Source organism: Dunckerocampus dactyliophorus, chromosome 7 (genome assembly GCF_027744805.1).
Source record: "Dunckerocampus dactyliophorus isolate RoL2022-P2 chromosome 7, RoL_Ddac_1.1, whole genome shotgun sequence".
NCBI lineage: Eukaryota > Metazoa > Chordata > Actinopteri > Syngnathiformes > Syngnathidae > Dunckerocampus > Dunckerocampus dactyliophorus.
In genome coordinates, this window is record NC_072825.1 from 19,520,990 (window position 1) to 19,546,671 (window position 25,682).

The 25,682-nt window shown below is 40.2% G+C and overlaps 2 protein-coding genes across 2 annotated transcripts in view; both read left to right on the forward strand.

Moving 5' to 3' along the window:
- Nucleotides 1-15,912, forward strand: part of LOC129185723 (tumor necrosis factor receptor superfamily member 11B-like) — a 28,707-nt gene extending 12,795 nt beyond the window's left edge. Inside the window, exons 2-6 of the mRNA XM_054783116.1 lie at nucleotides 6,180-6,407; nucleotides 6,835-6,979; nucleotides 10,823-11,032; nucleotides 13,606-13,830; nucleotides 14,100-15,912. Coding sequence (XP_054639091.1) covers nucleotides 6,180-6,407; nucleotides 6,835-6,979; nucleotides 10,823-11,032; nucleotides 13,606-13,830; nucleotides 14,100-14,494 — 1,203 coding nt within the window. The 3' untranslated portion in view covers nucleotides 14,495-15,912. The remainder of the gene's footprint in view (nucleotides 1-6,179; nucleotides 6,408-6,834; nucleotides 6,980-10,822; nucleotides 11,033-13,605; nucleotides 13,831-14,099) is intronic.
- On the forward strand, nucleotides 14,668-25,553 carry LOC129185268 (tumor necrosis factor receptor superfamily member 6B-like). The gene is made up of 5 exons (XM_054782093.1): nucleotides 14,668-14,701; nucleotides 17,491-17,949; nucleotides 21,366-21,545; nucleotides 24,996-25,077; nucleotides 25,166-25,553. Exons 1-5 carry the CDS (start codon nucleotides 14,668-14,670, stop codon nucleotides 25,416-25,418), a joined length of 1,008 nt encoding a protein of 335 aa, XP_054638068.1. The 3' UTR covers nucleotides 25,419-25,553.
- The last annotated feature ends 129 nt before the right edge of the window (nucleotides 25,554-25,682 follow it).

The following is a 25,682-nucleotide window of genomic DNA, read 5'->3' on the forward strand; positions in this document are numbered from 1 at the left end:
AATTACTGTCATAGATCATCATCTCAAACTGAATGATTTTTGTTCTTAATTGCGGCTCTAATACTCTGAAGGCCACAGCAACAACAAAAAACCCCCACTTACAAATAAAGTTGCATTTTTTTAAACAGAAAAAAAGTCGTAACATTACAAACTTTTGTCACATTTCACACATGAACATGCATTTATTTCTTAAGCGAAACTATGAAATATTCATATCAGTATTATCATTTTTGTATGATTATGTATTTATTAAATAACACTTCCGTCTGAAACAAACGCAACTCAACAAGTGATTTCATGGTGTGGAGTTTTTTCTCATAAAATCATGTCTTTATTAGTTGTAATTATATAATCACAAATTGTTAACTTTTCTTATATTTTCCTAGTATGTTTCTTTATTTCCTACTACTTTCTCTGCTGCCCCCAAGTGGCCAAAAAGAGCAGCTCTTCATGTGCCATATATGCTTGTTACCATGCAGTATGTGCCATATGACTCTACACTTAAAACACACTGAACCATTACCTCAATTGCCCCCAAAGTGTATTTATATGATTTAATCATAGCATAGCAACTAGTTCTCAACATTTCCCAGCATCCTGGTTCTTGTTTTTCCACTGTCTGTACATCTCTGTTACATACTACATTGCATTTAACTGTTCTCTCCCACTGGAGGCCGGCCAATGGAGAGTACTGTGTGAAGGATGACAAAAACAATGTGACCGTGACCATTTCCACATGTGCTTGTGAGCACACGCCAGTGAACTCAGTCTGACTTGTTGATGTGACGGCGGTAACTGTAACCAGATTAGCCGAGCCGAGGTCACTCTCTGTCAAGAGCTTCTCTATCGTCAACACTATCATGTCTTTCAATTGGCTGTCTGTGGTCTCATGGCTTAATAACCTTCTTAATTTATGACTATGATCACCAGTTTGATTCCCTGTGGGGCCACCCACGCTACCAACAAAGCATGCAGTCATGGTACGGCTCACAACGTCATTCTGGGTGACAACTTCTACAGAAATATCTTCTTGGTTGATGTGTTTTGTCAGGAAAAAGCACTGAGCTCGCCAGGCTGCTTGAAGCTTGTAAAACCCTTGCAAAAGTCATTGCGTTCTCTCGCAAAAGTCATTGCGTTTTCTCGCAAAAGTTCGGCTATCTATCATAAAAATTTTGTGATCTCTGGCAAAAATGTGTCTTTTGTTTACCCATCAATTTTTTTTTTCTCCATGTCCTCTCGGGGGGCTCCACAGTTCAATGACCTTTGGTGCAAAAAAAAAAAAAAGAGCAATGTGTGTTTCTAACCTCTTTCATTTGTGTGGAATTTGCATGCTATACCCCATTTTTCCCTGGTACTCCAGTTTCCTGCCACAGTCCAAAAACATGCATGTTTGGTTAATGCAGTGGTTCTCAGTTATTTTCTGTCATGCCTCCCATAGGGGACGGAAATGTTCCCCCCCCCCCCCGATTTGAAATACTATTGAGAAACTGATAATATCTATTTATTTATCTGTACTCTACAGACTGAACTTGAAACTGAAACCAGGAAAATGCAACAAAATGGAGAGCTGCGAATCATGCAAGCGTATTTAAGAGTCAAATTGCATGTTGAGTACAATAAATGTGTACATGTTGGCAGGTCTGCACTAACATTGAAAGTAATCCCTGCCTCTCACAACCCCCCAGACTCGAGTTCTCCTATGACTCTGTACTATAAGCTGTACTGTCCAGAAAATGAATGAAAAGGAGAATAAGTCAAACATTAAGAGTACTGCTTGTTTCTTTGTCTTTTGTGTAATCACTTGATGCTAGGCAGAATGCATTATTTCAAGAAATATAGCATATTGTACATTATATTTATTTTTAAACAAAATTATTTATTAAACAGAGGGCACCCAGTCAAGAAACACCTAAAGTAATTTTTGGCATCATATTTACTTTTTCAAGTGGACAGTGCACCTGACAACTAATTGAGGCAAGGCGTCTACTTGAGCTGAGGCCAGAAATTCAAGAAATAAGGTTTATTTAAATTTTTTGACATGATGTTTAAGTAGACAACATACACAACGATTAACAGAGGCATGGCATCTATTAGAGCAGTGTACATTGTTCAAAGGAATGAAGCATTTAGTTGAGGTGTGACGTTTAGTTGTCAAATCTAGCAGTGGCCACCCTTTTAATGAATAATGTATGTCATTTCTGTCATCATATTTCTTTGTTTACAAGGACGATGCAGCTAGTGATTAATAGGAAGGACGTCTATTTGAACAGAGTATATTTCAATTTTTTACATTTTATTTATCTGTTTAAGTAGAGTAGATGATGTCATAGTCTAATTTGCTTAATTGGCCATAACACATTCATTCATTCATTTTATATGCTGCTTGTCCTCACTAGGGTTGTGGGGTATGCTGGAGCCTATCCCAGCTGACTTTGGGCAAGAGGCAGAGTTTTATGGATGCTCTGGGAGACAGAAAGTGAGGAAAGAACATTAAAAGCTTATTAAAAAGTCTCCAAAAGTGTCCGGTAAGACCAGAAAAAGTGGCTAGCATTGTCACTAGTAGCTTTTTTGAAAAAAAAAATACTCCCTAACTATAGCGACAAAGTTGCTAAGTTGGTAGCACAGATCCCTCCTACTACGTCTTCTTATTCTCTGGTAGACCAGGCACGTATGAGAGGTGTTAAGAAGCAGCATTATGATGCCATCGACTGTACGGAGTGGGAATGGGAGTGGGATGTTGCCATTGTTCATTTAATACAGACACCAGCGTAACACACATAATATGACCAATGAAACAGAAGAGCACACGCCCTCAGGTTTAACAGATTTGTTATTGTGGTAGCGTATTCTTTGAGGAAAGCAGCATAAATACAAATACATGGGAGGGAAGTCAGTGGTGAATGGCAATAAAAGAGTAGGACAGAGTGTTTTGTATTCTGGTGTTGGACGGGGAAAGCCCAGTGACCTCCTACCGTTGTTGTAACAAACAGCAGCCAGGAGAGACGACCACAGACAGGACCACAGTCATAACACATATATGCATTGCACACACATGCAGCACACTTTATATGTGATATGTGAGAATACTCCCTGTCAAATGCGTTGGCCCGTTTAACAGCGAGGATGCATCTCGGCCAACGGGAAAGTCCTCAGAGCCAATATTGTAGCTGAAAGGAAGCAGACTGTTGGGTGACATCTGGTCTGCATGTGTCCTCCCTCCACTGTCTGCATGGCTGCATGTCAAACATGCTCGCTAACTGACAGCTTACTGTATATCCCAAGTGTGCTGAGAACTGTTCAGTCTGTTCACAGCCAACAAGATAAAAAGAAACAATAAATACGTAGGCTCAGTGACGGCCGAGTGTATGGGCAGTCTTTTGCTCAGTTTTGTAATAAAGTGCAACACAGTGGCCCATCGGTTAGCACCGCTGCCTCACTTTAAGAAAGGTCATCTTCGGATCTTGGTTCAAATAGCTGCACCTTCTCGAGGACCTAGCCTATGTGGTCGATGGAGGTGACGCAGTCAGTGCCCCCCATGTCACAATGTTTTACATGTTTGCATTACTATTTCTGGCACTTTTCATATATGTCTTGTGGGCGCTAGGCCTTTGATGATGATAATACATTAATTAATAACACAATAAATGTAATAAAACTAGATAATATATATATCAATATATCGCCATGTCTGTGTGTCTGTTTTTCTAGTTTGTCATCTCCAAACAGCATTGCATTGGTTTCAGCACCTGGGCATGAACGGAGTGAGCCCTTTTGTCAGTCATACAGTCTCTTTGTCTTTTCGTGATGTTTTGTAACGTAACGTAATGTTAAAATCTCATCTCGCCTCGTTCGCGTAGACCCAGTCTTGTGTATCATCTCATCTCGTGAACTTAGTGTCTCGTGACACCCCTACTAAATACTAAGTAGATTAGTATTTCACATTAACAGTTTCAAAGCTTACAGGTAATCTAAATAGTTATTATCATGCAGTCATTTACAATTCAATATGGCAATAATTACACATAATTCCTCAATAGTTCTTCACATAACTTGAGTATTATGTCAGTCAAAATGGCTACGTAGCGTTCCCTATAAACACAATTCATGTATTACGTCCAGTTAGCAATTGCTATCAAACATTACGGATATACAAGAATTGAAAATGATTATGCAAAAGACAATGCAGCCGAAGTCAAGGCAACATATTAAAAAGGTTTTTGCAATGGGTCTCTTTTTCAATAAATCATGAAATAATATTTTAACAAACAAAAGTGTAGAAAACACACATTTCTACAGTGGATGCAGAACCATCAAACAAATTACATTTTTTATGCATAACTAGCCGCTACAAGTCAACGGATAACATTTGTTATAGATATAGGCATCTTACCGCTGAGTTACTTTATCCGTAATCTGAATAATAAAGATGAAATTTGCATATCTTCACCGCCAAGGAGCAACAGCAAATCAGGAGGGGTTAATGTCAGCTGGCTGATGTCAAATGACATCTACAAAGTGACATTTATGATGTGGGGAGCACATGCGATCGACCCACACTACCTTCGGTGGATCGCGATCAACGTAATGGGCACCCCTGCGCTACATGTTATTGACATATATGCGGTATTTGATTAAACACTTAGAAACTGCTGGACATGGCAGAAGTGTATAAATGAAAACATGTATAAATCGCACTTTACTGACTATAAGCACAACCACTATTGCATCTCTGTGTTGTGCCATTACTGTTTTGAGTGTTTCATACTCACACATGCCGATGTTGTCCAGTTTTCAGCATCCAAAATTACCCAAATTAAAAGCGATCGGCTTCAAATGGCTCATTCAAAGTGTGATGCAGGCCTTGTCCTGGGAATCACCAGAAGACTTTAGTGGAGGCACAGCATCTTGATAAAAATAAAGAAAAGCCTCCATTTTTAAACCTCCCAGGTTAACTTCAGTCACGTTGGAACCTGGGCACTCTATCTATTTACCGATTAATTTGAGGTCTTTGTTGAAAACCCTTTTTTTTTACATTTAATACATTTTTTTCTCCTCTTGCTGCGGCGCACCTGCCCTAACGATAGCGAGAAGTTTGTTCCTAAGAAAGGAATAGTATCGTCAGTTGTTTGGAACTGTTTTGAGTGTACGCCAACATCCGTGGAACAAGTGACTGCACCCTGCAAGGCCTTTGCAACAAAAGGCAGCAGCACGACAAACTTATTCCAGTATCTAAAACAGCCCAGTGGGAGAAATACCACTCTTTACAAAGGGAACAAGACCGCTACAACCAACAAACTCATGCCAAAAAGCAGCTTACTTTGGTGGTACCATTTAGCCAAAGCACCATGTACGAGAGGAAAGGGGCACAATGGAGAGCAACCACTTTGCACATGGCTTTAGATATGGTGCCCACATATACTGTACCTGCACAGTGGAAAAGACTGGGTTCATCTACTTGCTGAAAACTTTAGACCCCAGGTACGGGCTACCTAGCTGCAAGTATTTTGTTCAAGTTACCTTGCACCATCTGTACAACACTACTGCAGCAAGGGGCAGCAATAATTGATTTTATTTATAGTTTTTCTAAATGAGGTTGCTTTACAAAACAAAGTCAAATAATATAAAGCACATTGGCAGCTAATGTTAAAGGAATGGGTGCAGTGGATCACACTTCTCAGCAAAAGAGAACAATTGACTGTTGTTGTTGAAGTATTTAGTTAGACTGAAACATCTGAATCCACTTACTTTATTGTCAAGAAATCATTTAGCATGTGACGAAAAGATGCCAAAGGCGCAGTGAGAGATGTAATGAAGACTAAAATGCAGGATTAAATCATACAAAAACAATTAAATAATGTTTGGAGCCATTACAAAGTGAATAATGAAGGTTAACAAGGTCCAACAATGAAGCAGCTGTTGTGCAGGGATCCAGGTCTAAGCGTGATTTTCTTCTCAGACTCTATGAAGCACTCAATTGACTTTAAGCCAGCGAGTCCACCAGGAGCTACAACTTTACAGCTCTGACCTTTCCTTCAACTCACTCTTACTGGAAGGCTTTGGGCAGGCAACTGCTCCAGCATTCAGAAATATTTTGCTCTTGATCCCAAAAAGATGTGCTGGAGATGACTTTCACTGTCACTGTTCACTCACCACCCCCTCGTTTCTTACCACTTGTGCAGCTCTTCACCGCCTCCCTCACCTGGGCCTTTCAGCAACAGGCTGCACCACCTAAGTACCAGTACCGCGACCCTGTGACCTCGGACCTCCTCCTGTGCGACCAGTGTCCTCCGGGCACAGCCGTGAAGCGACACTGCGCCGCTGACAGCCCTACGGAGTGCCAAGCCTGCCCTGAGAGGCACTTTGCTGACAACTGGCACTGGGGGAACTCATGCCAATACTGCACCTCGGTAGGTAGGAGAGGTTCACGCCGCTAAAAATGACTTCACTTCATTGTCATTCTCTCAAAGACACCTGTTTCTCTATTTAAGATTTAAGCAGATTCAAGTCTGTTACTTCACTCATTTGAACTGCTCAGGAATTTGTTGCCTTGTTATTTTTATTCGGCTTTCCCTTCACGTTACGCTTGTGTGGCTTTTCTCAGATCTTTTCCTCATGTGCATGACTATACTGTACTATACTTTATTGTTTTTACAAATCCACAAGGTAATGTTGTTGTAGGCCTTTCATGAAAATGTAGGTTCAAGTCTGCGGTTTTGCAGTGCAAGCACGTTCATGACCTACTGTGTGTTCCGTCCATAATAAATGTTTATTTTTCCATATTCTATACATCAGTGGTTTGTGACGGTGCTCCTCTGTGTGTGTTGTCTTGTCTAGGTGTGCAAAGAGAGACAGCTGGTGAAGCAGGAGTGCAATAGTACTCATGACAGAGTGTGTGAATGCGCTGCAGGTTTCCACCTAGTGGTCGAGTTTTGCATCACACACAGCTCCTGCCCGCCTGGTTATGGAGTGGCAGCTTTAGGTAAGGTGCTATTATGTCACGTAAATACATTATTATGTCAAGTAAATATGATTTACAGACTAGATTAGTTGGTCTCAACAAGCTGAACATTAGAATACTTAAAAAAAAAAGGATCATCTCAAAATTTCCATCCTTTCATCCTTTTTCTATGCCGCTTATCCTCACGGTGTATGCTGGAGTCTATCCCAGCTGACTTCAGGTGAGAGGCGGGGTACACCCTGAACTAGCTGCCAGCCAATCGCAGATGATCTAAATTTATTACAGTATTTTGTGATGATTTGACTTCAGTAGTTCATTTTAAAAGGTGGAACTGTTCTATAGATTCACTACATGCAGAGTGAAATATTTCAAGACTGTATTTCTAATATAATTTTGATGGCCATATAATAAAAGCCCAAAATTCAAAAATAAAATTTGAAAAATTGTCAAAAAGTTGGGCCGCACGGTGATCTAGTGGTTAGCATTGCTGCTGCTCAGTGAGAACACAAACTGCAGAGCAATACATGCTTTCACTTTTAAGTCCCCAACCACCAGAAAGCTTTCCAACAACACCAGAAAAAGTAGCTTGATTTGTTGCTAGTCGCCAAGACGGTTTGGGATGTCGCCAGATTTATCTACAAAGTTGCCAAGTTGGCAACACTGCCCGTTACACATGAAATAATACCCCTACTGTAAAGTCACCTTTACACTCGTATTAGCCAATACAGTAGACATTATGACAGAAAATAAGACATAATTTGTGTGTTCTGGATGTTTGAGAGTTGGGTTTTAGCTTGACGTAGGTTACTGCCGCAATAGTGTTACTGCCGTGTTATTGTTATGATTATTATTACTGTGCCTGTTCCAATTAACAACAAACCTGCAATAAAAGCCTGTTGTTCTGGCGATTGTACTGTATGTGTCCCCGGACATTACAGATTACAGTAACATTACTGACACCTAGTGACCAGAGTAGAATACTACATACCACAATTTGAATGTGTCTTCTTAATGCCTTACAGTATATTTGTGCTTTAGTTCATTTAGCCATTTTTATACTTGAAATGCTTAATTTAGGCAAAAAATACATAATATATTGCTTCAGTATGCATATTTTTTAACCAATATTGGGCTTTATTCAACCACGAAACAGCATAATTTAATAAATAATATATTTTTTAAAAACCGTGATAGAGTAAAGCCGCGAAATTTGAACCGTGATGTGGCGAGGGACGACTATATATCTTATATAGGAAAATACCAACAACCACTTTTAGGAATGACATTTTCCAATATACTGTACCTACAATTCTGCGTATTGAGCTATTATGTTTTGAGCAATCTTAAGGGAAAGGACATGAACTCACTGCTAACACTTGTCGTATCTGCCATGATTATATTGTATAGTCTGCTGCCATAATTGCCATGTGCTTGTATTTGTGTATTTGTATTGTATATATTTGTAGCTCATGTTGTCATAGTTGCATGTCTGTTGGCTTAGGAACGTTGCAGTGTGCGTCAAATCAAATAGCTGGACTTCCTCACAGTTACCTGATAACTTCCCCAAAGCATTTGTCACTCTTAGTGGGAATTAACTGTCTATTTTTTTTCCCAATACTGTACATGCGTGCGTGCCTTTCATCTTCTGCTTGTCTCTAATACGTCACATTACACCAAATGCCGGATTCTAATACGAAAATATAAAGATTGCACTGACCAAACCCTGATAGGAAAGCTTGCTCATGGGTAAAACAGGTACAAGTTTTGTTTTGTGCGTCCTCACAGACTGCACTAGAACTGTTGCAGTGCATTCCCTTGACCTGCATTTCTTTATAGTGACATGCATCAACTGCTGTTTTTCCTAACAAATCCATCCTTGTCTCTCTTCTGCGGAACACATTTAACATTAAACCTGCAACCGTTAACCCTCCATTCATCCTACCCTGTAATTCACACACTGCTGCATATAAGGTGAGAACAGAGAAGTGTTGCCTTAAAGTGTACCTTGACATGAGATAGCATTACTGGGGATTCCCCTTCCTTAAGCTGCAGGACTCATTATGTAATGGACAGAAATGTGGTTGAAGCCTTGAGAACCACAAGATGAGCAAAAACCAAAGGTTTGGCTCAGCTTCTTCCCACTTGGCCTCCTCATGTGTCCCTTTCCTGTTGACTCTCTGAATGGAAGACTGGAAGATTCTCCAAAATGTGTTTCTTTTACAAAGTGACCACGACACACAGCACGCTGTTTACTCCAGTGTGCCATGACTTTACAAAACCACTTTAAACTGACTCACATGCAGTTTGTTGTCCCACATGCTTAGTTTCAAGAATAAAATGAGGATGTGCTTTTGGCTCACAACTTCCACAATGTGACTTGTGTGCTTAGCTGACAAATTATTTTTGCAGCTTGGGTTGAAATGTTACAAAGTAGCTGTAGTAGGTTTTGAACTATGAAAGTCATACGGAAAAATTCATCTGAAAATAAGTCTTGACACATTTACAATAATTCGTCACAGCAAGTGCTCAGTTATATTGTTTACATTATATAAATTTTAAGTATTAAAACGTAATTTGTGTTTCTGTATTCATATTCTTAAAATATTTAATTTATTATTCATATTACATGGCTTTTTTTTTTCTTGGTGGCCAACTCTCGATTCCTAACCAGTAGCAACCGAGTAGGCGTGGTCGGGAGGAGACTGCGGAATCCGAGCACGTCGGCCAAAAGGAGAAGAATGCAGATTTACCATGTACACAATTTGAGATTTATGGAGTATTTTATTAGAAGAAAAATACTATATAGTGTGTCACACGGACCCAAAATCTTATTATTTAATCTCGTTATTATTTATTTGTATCAACATTACAGCCTTTTCGCTTTACATTGTACCTTTTTGCTCTTTTTTTCTTATTTTTTGCTGTTGTATCTCCTGCTCAACGTTATTTCTCCAATGTACCGCGGGCCAATATATAAACGAACTGCGGGCCGCACTTTGGACCCCCCTGCCCTAAGCTAACTCTTCAACTTCTGAAGTCCTGCATACAAAAGGATTTAAAAACGTGCACCCTTATTGTGTTACCTGTGCTATTATTTTAATGACAAATATATCCTTGAACCCTTGAAATTTCAAGAATTGCCACATTGATACACACCTTCAGGCGAGCAGCAAGTACATGTGTGTTACATGGATGCTAGCATGTGTTCCAAAGCATTTTCAGCACCAAATTTTTTTCAGTGTAATAAACCTTGAATTAATCTGTCCCAAGGTCCAACTGTGGCCATTATAAACTTTTTTACGTAACATTTTATTCTTAACAGTCATACAAGTATATAAAGACGTCAACTTCAATAACGCAAACAAACCGCTTAGCAATGATAGCTAACACATTGTGTACAGGAAAGTCTGAATTCAATGAAGCCACTGTAGTACTTCAATAAATGAAAGTTATTTCGTAGAAATACATAAGAGGTGGGTGGCACGTCTGCCTCGCAGTAAGGCAATCAGGAATAAAATCTTCGACAGAAGATGTCAATGAGTTTGCATGTTCTTCTTGTGCTTGCATGGGTTCCCTCATTCCAAAAATATGCATGTTAGGCTAAGCTGAGACTAACTTGTCCATAGGTGTGACTGAGTGTGAATGGCTGTTCGTCTACATGTGCCCTGCGGGTGGTTGGTGACTACCCCAGGGTATGCCTCTCGGCCAAAGTCGGCTGGGACAGGCTCCAGCCCACGTGTGACCGTGACACATGGTAGAAATTGAATGAATGAATATACAGTAGCGTGGGCCACAGAGCAATAAGAAATTCTTCTTATTCATTGCTTTAAAAGGGTACATCCTCATTACTTGGTCTCATTCCAGGTACACCAGTGAGCGACACAGTGTGCGAGCCATGTCCTGCTGGTCATTTCTCTAGCAGCCGCTCCTCAACAGAGCTATGTTGGCCCCACAGAAACTGCACCGATTTGGGCATGAAGAGATTGAGACGGGGGACGTCCACTTCAGACAGCATTTGTGGGAACCAAGTCATGGCAATTGATTGTGGTCATCATCACACATTGTGTCACACAGGTGAGGCCATGGTGTTTAAAGCGGGGGTAATATACAACATTGTTGCTGTCTTTATACATGTCACATCCCTACACAGACTGTTAAAATGTTCAAATTCATCAAGCTGAATTATTTTAAGCATGCCATTTTTTCCCCTCCAAAGGATTTTCTTAGTGATGTTTTTTTTTAGATTTATTGGAAAACAAAAAATGCAGAGAGAAAAGGCTTTATTTGGATTTTTATTACACAGTCATTGTGGTCCTTTTGGAATTGCAGCCAATTCATGATGGGTGAGCTCCTTTCATCCTTATTTGTTCCCAAATTATGTATTTTTACTGCAATAACATCAAAGTCGAGAAGAATTGCTGGAAGATCATAAGGTCAAAGGTCATTCCTACCTCTGTGACGTAAGTTGAGTTTTAGTGCAAGTGACTCACACTGTACACAGAACACATGAAGGACACCTTTTTACTTTTTTATCTCTGTGGGAGGGAGAGAGATTTATTGGGAGGACTACAGTATGCTCACTACGCTGCTGAGTTATCACTGTGTATTTCATAGGAGCAGATCCTTTCACATGTTCAAGGATGCTGTCTTTATCCTTGATGAAGACCACAACGGTTTCTCCACTTTCTGAGCATTTTACAATGTCTAATTTGACTTCATTTTCACTTCAGACATAGCCTTATGCCTTGGAGACATAATGATGGGAAAAAGTAAAAGAACAAAGGTGACGTACTTCCTGTCGCGATGCATTTTTCCGCCGATGTCTTTTTCTTTTTGTACAGTATAGCAACTTATGCGAGTGTGTTGCAACCACGAAACGTCGTAGCACGCAACGTAATAGTCACTATGATCTAAGAATTTATTTCTCTGGAGTTTCAACTTGACTATCGCCCTATAGCACTCACTCCTATTGTAATGAAGTGCTTTAAAAGGATAGTCATGACCCACATCAAAAAGAGCATATCGCCAGAACCGGTCCACGGATGATGCAGTCAACACTGCCGTCCACACAGCCCTTTCTCACCTACAGGGCCAGGACACATATGTCAGAATGCTATTTATAGACTATAGCTCTGCTTTTAATACAGTCAGCCCCCACAAACTCACAAATAAGCTCCTCACACTTGGCCTGTCACCCTCCCTCTGTAACTGGGTGTTTAACTTTCTCACAGGCAGGCCCCAGACAGTCAGAGTCCACAATCGCACATCCAGCTCAAGAATTGTGAGCACTGGGACCCCACAGGGGTGTGTGCTGAGTCCGCTCCTCTACACGCTCTTCACCTATGATTGCGTGGCCTTCCAGAACAACACCAGCATCATTAAATTTGCGGATGACACTACAGTCATCGGCCTGATCACTGGTGGTGTTGAAACGTCATACAGAAGAGAGGTGGCAGACCTCATAGCTTGGTGTTATGATAACAATCTCCTTCTCAATACAGAGAAGACTAAAGAAATGATCATCGACCCAAGAACAAGGGAAAAGGAGCCGCATAAACCCCTGTTTATTGATGACACTGAGGTGGAGAGGGTGAAAACCTTCAAGTTCCTTGGCACATACATCAGCGAGGACCTCACCTTGTCTCACAACACCCAGCAAACTATTAAGAAGTCCCAAAGGAGACTGTACTTCCTGAGAAGACTGAGGAAATTTGGCATGTCCACCAAAATCCTGAGTTGCTTACAGAAAGTGTCCTTACAGCCCCATCACTGTTTGGTACGGTAACTGTACAACACGTGATAGGAAGGCACTCCAGCGGGTGATCAAGACCTCACAGAACACTGTTGGGGCAGCCCTCCCCTCACTGCAAGACATTTATAAATCTAGAGTCCTACGCAGAACACACAACCTCATCAAGGACAGCACACATCCACAACACTCAGTATTCACACTCCTACCGTCAGGCAGACGCTACAGGAGTTTGAAGTCCAGGACCACAAGGCTGGCAAACAGCTTTTACCCACAGGCCATCAGGCTTCTCAACGAAGCACTCACACACGCCGCACGCAACACACGCACGCACTCATAGCACTTTATTTATTTATTTATTGGTATTAATGTCTCTTCTGTTGTTGTTCCTTAATTTATTGGTATTAATATTTCTTGTGTTCTTATTCATTTTCTTGTTTTCTTTCTTTTTTGGGAGAATGAACAGAACAAGAATTTCATTGCATCGTATAACTGCCTGTTTTACTGTGCATATGACAATAAAACTCTTGAATCAACTTGGCGCCAGCATCCCTTAGCTTTCACATGCAGTTTCTAAGAAAATTGCAATTCGTTTTAAGCGTCATCCTGAAACTACACCAAAATCGGAAGCAGACTCAAGCAGCACTGAGACAGCAGAGGAGTTAGTCAGTATTAGTTACGCAAACCAAAATTACATGACATGCTTAAAACTGAATTTCCAGGATCTCGAAAATATGGTCGAGTCACACAATACATACAGTAATTACTTGTGATTCACTCAAACACAAGTATTGCCTCCAGAACACCATGTTTTGTACAATTAAATCCCAAATCTGCATGCGCAGTAGTGTATTGTGGTGCATTAGATTTACCAATGAGTTTTGCTATCTTCTTCTAGATGTGTTCTTGTGTGAGGAGGCAGTTTTTCAGTCACTAGCCTCCCTGCAGCTGTCGTCCGTGCCCCTGGAACGTCTATTGGAGAGTCTTCCGGGCCGGAGGGTGGATCGCAAGAGTGTGGAGAGGCTGAAGAAGGCCTGTTTGCCACAGCAACGTGTCCTCCAGCTGCTGCGACTATGGAGGCAGCAGAACAAAGACCAGGATAAGCAGTATGGCATCATAAAAGGTACGGCCTCTTTGATATTCTTCACTTTTTGTTTATTAAACACGTTAAAACCAATCCAGTGGAGGTCAAGATTTGCTAGATAGTAATTGCACTGATTTAAAAGACTGTTTAGGACGTGGACAGGACAAGCAGTTATGCGAAGTATGTCTTTACACAAGTGACATCGAAAGCTACTAACCAAGCATGAACATTATGTTTGTTATTGTCAAAGGAAAACATTTGAAAAATACAACATAATCACAACTTTTTCTTATATATGTGTCGTACAGGTGTGAACCACTGTGAGCGCAAAATCTCCCGCTGCAACAGCCTAAACAACCTGACACTTGACGACCTCTTGGAGGTCACCAACAGTTTGCCGGGGGTTCCAGTTCATCGGGAGCATGTGTCGGCGGTGGTCGCGACTTGTCTTCCCAAGCAGTACATCCTCCAGCTTCTCCACCTGTGGAAGATGGCCAACTTCGACCTAGATCTGGTCAAAGGTCTTTCTCACAGTCTGAGGGTGCTGCGCAGCAAAGGGGCACCACGTTATCTTCTAAAAGGCCTGAAGAAGATCAGCCACATCATCGGATACGCCTCCACTCGCAAGATGTATGAAAAGATGTTTGTTAATATGCTTCAAGATGAACTGTGTTTTAAAACTCTTAAGCCGTTCAATGAATAAGAGCAACTACTTTTAGGGATGGGCGTATGGCTAAATGTTCTTAATTGGCTTTTGGGAAATTTATTGATCAATTACTTTCAATGGTATGCGAGAATGTCTCTCGGACATGCAAGTGTTGCAGAATGATGTTGCTCAAGAGTTGTACCATAGCAAAGGTCTTCTTTTCATAGACGATGAATCAGAGGTGCCTCTACTGGTTGCGGCTAAGTACTGCACTCCATCTTGCCTCAATAGCTTCCAGTCACAAGTCATCAACAATGAATTCCACAACTTCCCATCCCTAGTGTTTATTCAAACTAAACTTCAAGGGACAACAACACTCAAGCTGGAATAGATGCACTCTGAAACAGTCACAGTGCGATTACGTAGACATTTACTGGTCAAAACATTAAGTACACCTGAAACATGATATGAGTTCTAGTACATGAGCTGTATCCATAATGTAAAATGAACATCATCTTTGTGCATTTCTGATACATCTCTTGTATTATTATTATTATTATTCACATGTGTTGTGCAGATGTGCCTAATGTTGTAGATGTATGTGGAACAGATATGAAGTAGGTCACATGGTAGCATTTGGTCTGCAGGATGCTACTAGGGCAAATAAAGCTATACACAAGAATATAAAGAACATCCCTTGCTTCAATCAGTAGATAATTCTGAAACAAGGCATGTTCATAACTGTTGCTCTTCAGTAATTAACCAAATGCTTCTAATAAAAATAGCAATTACACATTTGCGTCCTCCATGCCGAGTAATTTTGGAAAATATTTCATGGGAACCTTTTTGAGTCTGTGAAAAGTAATAAACAAAATTATTTAAGGTGTAAATAGCACACAATTTTATGGAAAATGGGCAAGCAAATGTGTTGTTTTTTCTTATTGCTTTCTCGCTATTTGAGAGGAAGGATTTGGTTTCATAATGAAATCCAGGTATGAGCTATATAATTGTCTTTTGTTTTGTTTTGTCCGCGACTGCTGGCAAGTAAAGTTCATAGGAATTTAGTGTTGTTATTGTCAGCTTTCTGAATGTACAATTGTGTTCTATTTAAAAGGGAGTTTAACTTTCCATTCTTTGTAAAGGCTTGTTTTTATTGCTTTTAAAAAAAATACTGGATCCTAAATGCTGCAACTTCTTGAAGGGAGATGTGTTTTATATTTGGTTTTCTATCTTTTATACAAAGAAGTGTCTGTTTCTTTATGTATATATGCCTCGGGTAACACTAATGTCGAATGGTGTGTACAGATGCTTCATAAAAGATTAGACTTTTGTTTCTGCTGTGACTTATCGTTTCTTAAACAGCTCACATAGACACAAGCAATGACCGATGATTTATACTCAGTGGAAAAAACAACATTTGTGGAAAAAAGACTCGTAAGTAGCTGTAATAATCTAACACAACATGCCAAATTAGTTTTATAAGCACATGATACACACAGCATATGCATATGTGGCTTTCTGAATCGGATTTATCATCAGAGAAAGGATGACTCATTTGTAAGAGTATTAAGTTATAATTAAATTTGAAAAACATGTATTTAATGCTGTTGTGCAATAATTATAAATATTATAGTATTTATGAATTTTCTTTATTACAAAACAAAAATATATATATTTAGAAAGTCGTCCCTCACCACATCCCGCTTTCAATTTTGTGGCTTCACTCTATCACAGTTTTTCAAAAATATATTAATTAATAAATCATGTTCTTTTAAAAAATTCTATACATGCACTTCACACAGAGGGAAATATTTCAAAAGTATATTTCTTCATGTATTTATTCAGCTTAATAATGTTGGTGTTTATAGCTAACAGCTAATAAAGAAACACATTTATTATCTCAGAAAATGTTTAAGTCAAATAACTTTTGCACAATATTTTAATTCACTGAGTTGTACCTGCATTTTCTCGATTTTCTTAAAATCAGTCTTGGGTAAGAGCGGTCGTCTTATATTCAGGCTGTCTTACAGTATATTTGGGCTAATACTGTGGTAACTCATATATACATATACAGTATGTATACTATATTTGTATTTGATGAATCTCTTATATTACATTCGTGAGGACAGGCAGCATAGAAATTGGATGGATGGAATCTCTTATATTGGACTGTGCAGCTGTACCTAAGGGTACACTTTTAAAGATGGTAAATGTCCATCATTATCAACAACCAAATGACACAGCAAAAAACACATTATTGCAAGTGTATTGCTTCCCATTCAATGTTTGGCAATTCTATTTGAATTCCAGTAAATTAGAGGCTTGGTTATGTGAACAGTTTACTTTCAAATGAGCTTGGTTTTTTATTCTGTTGCTCAATTACACACAATCTAGCATTAAAGCACTTCCCAATTTTTGTATCGTATAAGTAGAAGTGGTTTGACCTTCAGTCCACTCCGTAGAGGTGCTTACGCAAAGTGCTGATTGTTCCCCACTATAAATGTCAAAGCTTGCTGTGCACGCACTGACATGTTCAACATCAGCATGGTGAGTACACACACTGTGATGCGTCCACAGGCTCGTAACAATGCAGCTCCAGAAAGTGTTGCCAGCTTAATTATTTGCATTTAGCAAGACAAGTCTTGTGACTTTTTGTGTTATTGGAGCCTTTTAGATATTCTCAGGTGAAAACAAATCGTTCTTAAACCTGGATTATACTTCTGCGTAGTCACTTTGCCGTCCCTTCGAATGCCGTCTTGAGCCTTCTATGGTTTTCCATAGAGTCAACTCAGTGAGCAACCTCAACTCTCGTTGACCCATTAGCTTGTTCGCTTCCTTTATGATAAGCGAACAATGGCAATTAAAGAGAGACAGGAAGTTTATTGGAGCTGGTACTAATCAATGCGCTACAACTAACTGTCACTCATGCAAATGTTGATCCAGAATTGCGAGTTGTATATACATACAAATGGCAAATTATGCAAATTAATAGATAGTCATTTAGCCACTTCTAGTGACTTTTCGGACAGCCTATAGCTAACCCCTTACTGGAGAGTTAGCAACAGTAGTGACTTTAGCGGTAGCAGTGGTTGCGGATGAAGATGTTGCTACTTTGCCTCTTCAGTTGTTCCTACCGTCACTCGTGGTGCTGCTATGTGGCGTTCAGAGTCACTCGGTGGATTCCATTCCCACGTACGAATACAAAGACCCGTCTACTGGTGAGACGATCTCGTGCAACAAGTGCTCCCCTGGCACGCACATGTCCGCGCACTGCACATTCAGCACGCCCACGCGGTGCGCGCCGTGCAGATGGAACCACTTCACGGAGCTGTGGAACTACCTGCCCAAGTGTCTCTACTGCAACAACTTCTGCACTGACGACCAGGAGGTGGAGACGGAGTGCAGCCCACGTAACAACAGAGTGTGTCGGTGCAAGGAGGGCTTCTACTTGAGCGAGGACTACTGCCACAGACACTCCAAGTGTGCCCACGGACAAGGCGTTCTAATCAGAGGTAAAATAAATACAGTACGTTTTTTATGTCCTGGCGTCCTTCTAATGGTTTCGGGATCGATTGAAAATTATTTGAAAACTGATTACTGCTGACGTGACTTGTTGCTAGGCAAAATTCGTGGGATACAAACAGTTGAACCAGAGAAAGGGACAAAGAGTGAGGCAAACTGCATTCCCGACTGCTGGGAAATGTCCCATTTGGGATTTTTTTTTTTTGGGGGGGGGTGTTAAGACAATTCCAAGGGTCCCTGATTGACCCAGGCCCCATAAAATACAGGTGTGGTGACAACAGCTGCCCTGGGAACCCCAATGTGATTTTTTTTCATGGGGCCCAGAATTCCTATTAGCCCCTGACTACGGTATATGTTAATGTTTCTATATCTTTCAATGCTACTTACAAAATTGTGGCTTTTTTTATGACAAAACAGAAATACATGGTTAAAAACAAGGTGTGAATGAATCATCATTAACAGACATGGAGAAGGGGTAGGGTTACATGTCTTTTTTGGACATGTTGAATTGTGCAAGTGTAAATGTAATGTTCCTTAATGTGACTTGTTCAGCATGCCTAAAACAAATAAATCATACCATACCGTGTTATAAACATTAATTACAGATAAATATAATTTACTAATAATAACACAAAGCTTTGTGTGTGTGTGTGTGTTTATATATATATATATATATATATATATATATATATATATATATAATATATATATATATATATACACACAGTCAAACCTGTCTTAGCGGCCACCTTTATAGAACGGCCACCTGCCTATAGTGGCCACTGAAAAATCCCCCGCAGCAAATTTACATGTTATAGACCCTGTGTATAGCAGTCACCTGTCCAACGCGGCCAGTGGCCACCCATTTTGTCTCTCTTGGTCAATATCTGACTGTATATAGTGGCCAAATTACCGACTCAAGTAGAAGCTTCATGCACAAAAAAGTTTCGTTTTTCAATCAATGAAGCCGTCGTGTGTAGACTTTAATTACTGAGTCCTAGCTCAGTCACAATCATTCACAAGATCCACACAAACTGTCAGTTGTTCCACATAAAAAGCCGTCTTCTTTTGAGCTTGCTATTTCCTGGTCAAACATGTAACTTTAAGAGCATTTGCACCAAAACATTACCGCAAATTAGGCTGGGAACAGGACGTGCTCCCAGCGACGCTACAATAAAAAAAAAAGATACGCTACCATGCATGTGGCAGCGGGAGCAAAACTGAGTTCGGTTGTACTTAACTGAAGTATTTTAGAATGTACTCACGTTATTTTTCATCAATCCTCATCCACAAATCCATCAAAGTCCTCATCTTCTGTATTCGACACAAAAAAAGCCGTCTTCTTTTCCATTCGCTACTAGTCTGTTAACTTGTCAGTGTTATTCAGCTCCGAAGCAAAGAAGGAAACTTCTCCTGTTTCTTCTGCAAACTTTATTTATTGAACGCGGCCACCAGACAGCAGCTCAGAACACACACACATCTCTCAGCATCGTCTCTCCTTCCTGCTTGCCCACAAGGCAAAGGTTAAACAAGCCCCACTACATCGCTGTCCAGTCAATGCCTGTAAGAAATGACACCGTTTATTTCCTGGTGTGCACTGGTCAATACTGTAATGCCGCTTGTTGTGGGGAAGGAGAGACTCACGTCGCCGATGCACTTTAATCGCTTTATTAACAGCGGAGAACACTGCAGGACTTTACATCCACGCCAACATAAACACACTTCCCAACTCTCTCGAAACTCACAGCTAGCACTGAGCCTAGCTCTCCTGCTCGGGATGCCCACCGTCACTTCCCGTCACTTCCTGATGAACTAAAGCTGTAATGACACTCTGCCGTATAAAAAGTAAAATATTAAAAACAAGCGTAAGACATTACTAGCACAGCTTTGTTCTGTGGGTCGTGGATATATTCTATCAGTTATTATTAAGCCTCTAGCTTCCTTTTAGTAAGTAAAAACCTTGGCTATGATTGCACTACATTGTCATGTAGACCTACAAAGTACACTTGGAAGAATAAGGGGTGAATAAATGTATTGCAACTGATGTGAAACTGATGAGGGGTAGGATTAAATAAGCTTTGCTTCTTCCTACTCCTTTTTGGACATGCAAAATTGTGAATTGTACTATGTGATGTGCTAATGTTTGACTCATATGCATGTTCAGGATTAAAACCATGAACCATGATAATAGTAGTAATAATAATAATAATAATAACAGTAGTGCTGTACAACTTTTATCCGCAGTCCGCAGTGCCCTCTACTGGTCAACATTATTATTTTTTTTGTTCCCCCTTTTTTTTTCTTTTTTTTCCTCTACTGGTCAACATTCAAACTGGGCGCCAACCTGTCTATAGAGGCCACCTGTCTATAGCGGCCACTTTTGCAGACTCCCTTTAGTGGCCGCTATAGACAAGTTTGACTGTATAAATATATATATATATATATATATATTTAACCCTTTTTACAAAATAATTCTTGATCGCCTCTCTGAGACTGCTTTTGTGTGTGTGTCTGAACTACTTATGCAATTTAGTGTGTATTTGTGAAAACATTTTGTTTAGTCTGTTTTCTGAAACCACTATTGGTAACATATGCTATCCGGTGGTGGTGTTGTCATATATATTCAAGGGGGAAAACAGCATTATAAGGATTTCGAGAAAAATGTGTTAATATACATTCATTTTGCAATCTAATCACTGTTCTGCATTAAATATAAAATGTATCTTCCATCCATCCATCCTTCCATCTTCTACCGCTTATCGCGGGGGTAACAGCCTAAGCAGGGAGGCCCAGATTTTCCTCTCCCCGGCTACTTTGTCCAGCTCCTCCTGGTGGAAACCGAGGCGTTCCCAGGCCAGTTGGGAAACATAGTCTCTCCAACGTGTCCTGGGTCTTCCGCGAGGCCTTCTACCGGTCGGACTTGCCCTGAACACCTCCCCAGGGAGGCGTCCGGGAGGCATCCTGACCAAATGCCCAAGCTACCTCATCTGGCTCCTCTCAATGTGTAGGAGTAGCCTTTCTACTCCGAGTCTCTCCCGGATGACAGTGCTTCTCATTTTATCTCTAAGCGAGACCCCAGCCACCCTACGGAGAAAACTCATTTCGGCCAAAATGTATCTTAAATGACAAAAAAACAAGCTCTGTTTCACCAGAAGGTCATCTGCTAGAGCACTCAGTGAACGCTGACCTCCACCCAAGGCCAACAAACCCAAGTCGGAACGAGTTTGTAATAATGTGTGTACCTCCTTGGCAGAAATAATAATGATGCATGCCTTCTGTTTTTAAAATAGTAATTAAATAAAGAAGTGGAATCTATTTGTTGTCATGTAAAATGTGAGACAAAGTAAATTATGCTCTATTGCACAACCTCTACACAACCCTAAATGCAATATTGCCTTTTTTTTAGGTACACCACAAAATGACACTGTCTGTCAGAGGTGCTCTGTAGGCTTCTTCTCCGAATCTTCCTCCGCACTAGAGGAGTGTGTCAAACACAAGGAGTGTGTCAACGGGAAGCTGGTTCTTCTCCCTGGCTCCGTATCCCATGACACAGTGTGTGGCCTCTGTGAGGAACTCGCAAATGGAGGTAATATTTATGCAACATAGAAATCTTCTACCATATCATTGTTTCGCAAGTGGGACTGACATGTTGCGATAAAGGAAAAAGTGATATAATTTAATTGCCAAAAGCTTTACGTTACGATTCATGATTACACATTTACAGACGTGACTACGTCAGGCTTTGTTTGAAGGCACACAGGCTTGTTCAGGGGCACTGCCAATAAAAGACAATGCTATACATTACTGAAAGCACTTATTAGGGCAAAACGATCCTGCAGTTTATTTGGGCTTTACTCAAAAAACACATTAAAAAACTTACAATAACTGTCAATACAGTGTTTGCCACAGGAGTATAAAACATATTTTTGAAAAAGACATATCCAGAGTGTTCTGAATACTGATGAACAACATTGATCCCTCCTGTTACATCTTCTCATTCTCTTGCACACCAGGTGCATATGAGGTGTGTTAACAAGCAGGCTTACAATGCCATCTTTTGTATAGAGTTGTAACGATAAGCTACATTCAGAGACAGTGCCATGAGCGAGGGTAAGGGTAGCACTAAATCTATTTGTGGGGTTCAAATGAATTCTTCCTTGGCCCGAAAAACACCAAAGCTTTGCAGCAATTGGCATTGTAGTTTATGTGTAATCCTATATGTCCTATAAGTTTCTTATACACTCCTGATCAAAATTTTAAGACAGTTGAAAAATTGCAAGAATTTACATTTTGCGCTGTTGGATCTTAAGGAGGTTCCAAGCAGAACTTCAAAATTCAAAAAGAAGAAATGGGAGTGAGACACAACAATGTTGAGTTAGCAAATTATTGCAAATGTTGCCCCTCCCGCCTGAAGAGGGGTGGGAATTATAATCCTGTGGTATAGAATAAGGAAGACAATCCACAATGAGTTGTTGTATTTTCACCAGCAGGATTTATTCTTCTCAGAAAAATAACACTTCAAGTATTATCAGTTTAACCTTCATTTGAACACTGATTAAACAGTTATACAACAGCATTTCTGATGTTAAGGCATTTTCTTCACATGTCGATCAAGTGACAATTTAGGGACAAAATGTATACTTATATAACATATCTTTAGCACAATAACATCACCAACACAGTCACCATGCAGATTTCAATTAGCCTGCTTAGTGCTGTTCACCATACACCAAGGCCTGTTAGGGTTAGCCATTTAGCATGTGCTCAAATGCTCAACAATACATTGTATAACGTACCACTTTACTTGTAGCTGCTTACTTTATCAACATTCTCCACTCTTTACATCTGTTTGTGTGAGTTATTTCTACTTTCTACTAACCTGTGGTATAGAATAAGGAAGACAATCCACAATGAGTTGTTGTATCTTCACCAGCAGGATTTATTCTTCCTCTGTCGTTTTAATACCTACTCTATAGCACTATCGCTACCAGCACCCCCTAGTGGACTTGCGGTATTACACCTGAACACCAACAATAGGGATTTTAATTATTTTAGAGACAAACATATTTTTAAAATATTGGGGTGTCTGTTTTTAACAACTGAATTTTACAAATCCAACATCTTTATGAATTATTACCACTTTTAACTACTTTAAGCATATTTATGCATTTTAAACTGTTTTTAGCCATGTTAACTTATTATATCCTTTTTTTTGTACCTTACACAAAGAAGCATGAAAGTGAAATAGGCTATTCATCAACTGATCAAAAGTGTAAGACCATAGCTTTTAAAAGCCAAAATATTGGCAAAAATGTGGGTTCAGTGTCATTTTCTGTCAGGTATTCACACTGTCATGATCTCTTGATCTGCGATTGGCTGGCGACCAGTCCAGGGTGTCCCCCCCATCTCACCCGAAGTCAGCAGGGATAGGCTCCAGCATACCCGCGACCCTAGTGGGGATAAGCGGCATAGAAGATGACTGGATGGATGATGGATGACAAAAAAGCCTACACTTTTTTAACACGGTCAGATTGTTGAGTTGCATAAGCAAGGCCTCTCTCAGTGCGCCATTGCTGCTGAGGTTGGATGCAGTAAGACAGTCATTTTAAACTTCTTAAAAGATCCTGAAGGTTATGCAACAAAAGTCAAGTAGTAGACCCAAAAATAGTTCACCGGCCCTGAGCTGGAGGATCCGCTTGACTGTCCATCAAGACACGGGACTGATGTTACTGATGCCGAGTGCAGTGCAATAACCATCAGATGACAGGATTTTAAGAACAACAAACGTCTTCAAAGGCCTGGTTTCCTTTAATGGCACAAAATTGCCCGTTTGGAATTTGCACAAGAGCACCAAACATGGGACACTGAAGGGTGGAAGAAAGTTTTATTCTCTGATGAGAAAAAATGTAACCTTGAGGGTCCAGATGGCTTCCAACATTACCGGCATGACAAGGAGATCCCACCTGAGATGTTTTCCACACACCACAGTGGAGGGGGCGCCATGATGTTATGGGGTGCTTTTTCCTTCAGTAGAACAATGGAGCTCCAGGTTGCGCAGGGGTGTCAAATGGCAGCTGGCTATGTGGAGATGTTGCAGCAGGAATCCCTCAGGACTGAATGCCCTCGTCTGTGTGGTAATGTATGAGTTTTTCAACAGGACAACCTTGCAGTTCACAATGCCCGCCTGACAAAGGACTTCTTCCAGAGGAATAGCCTCACTCTTCTGGACCATCCTGCATGTTCCCCTGATCTAAATCCGACTGAGAGCATTTGGGGCTGGATGGCAAGGGAAGTTTACAAAAATGGACATCAAGTCCAGACAGTGGATGCTCTCAGTGAAACCATCATCACCAACTGGAGCATCATTCCCACTAGCCTCCTGGAAACACTGGCATCAAGCATGCCCACACCCATTTTTGAGGTGATTAAACAAGAATGGATCAACTACTCATTACTTTCTTCTTTGTGCATTTTGAAGCACTACTTAGAAACTCCTTAAGATCCAACAGTGCAAAATGTAAATTCTTGCAATTTTTCAAAATTTTGATTAGTAGTGTATTCAAACAATATTTTAAGGTATAATAGGTGGAGTGTTTTACCTTAACATGTTTCAACTGGCATCTGCAGTCTTTTTCAGACCTCCAATATTATCCCTAACAAGATTGTCTGAATATAACAAACTGACCTATTTTCAATAAGAGGACAAAATTAACCTATTAGATCAATGTGTAATCCTGTCAAATAAGTAGTGATAAAACCATAACCTTCTTGGTGGTAGTAATAATAATAGTTATCCTGCATCCACACCGTATTCGCACCAAAATGTCATGGGTTCTTTTTTGGCCTTTGCCCCACCTATTTATTAAGAAAATTGGCAATGTGGTTTTTGTGTAATCCTGCAAACTATTGGTAATAAAAAACTGTGGTTATAAGACAATGGGCAATAAGAATAATCCTAGTGAATTCCTAATTCCATGGCTTCGTTGCCCAGTTTGGAATCTTGCCCTGTGTTCAAACTTTTGACTTTCCTCTCTAGGTGAAACGCTCAGGACTTTCCTCTCTGGCTTCTTTAGTATGCACAGGATGCGGGCGGTAAAAATGAGAAGATTTGTTCACAAGTGAGTCAACCATTTAAAATTCTATAACCTTCACTAAAGTAATGAATTTAAGTCACACCACTGAACCACTACTCTGCTTCTCCAACAGGTATATCAATAGGTTAAGTAAGGGAAAACAAATCATTCGCGTTGGCTTTGCTCTGCAGCAGCAGCGAGGTCATCTGTTGGATCAAATCAAGGGGTGGCTGCATCAGGCCCCAAAAGAGCAGTTGGAGAAACTGCCGCACATTCTGAGAACTACTCAGCTCTCCTCTATGGTGGACAAGTTGGACAAGCGGCTCAGAGAGATTGAGCAGCAGACACCAAATTGTAGTTTATCACATGTGTTCTCATTCAACTGAAGCTGGCTGTTATTTAGCATCACATTCTGTTGCCCTCTGTATCTCTAGCTCTCTATCTGTGATAACCAAGTACAAATGTCACTGTCCTCAAAAATTGTGAATGCTGAGAGATAATCAAATAAAAAGATAAATTAATCCTTTGAAAAATAATCCCCAGTGTTCATACAAATTAATACTTCTGATGCACAATTGCAATAATGTTATGTTGTGTTTATTATCAGGTTTATTCATACAATACACACACAACATTGGCTTTCTGCTTTT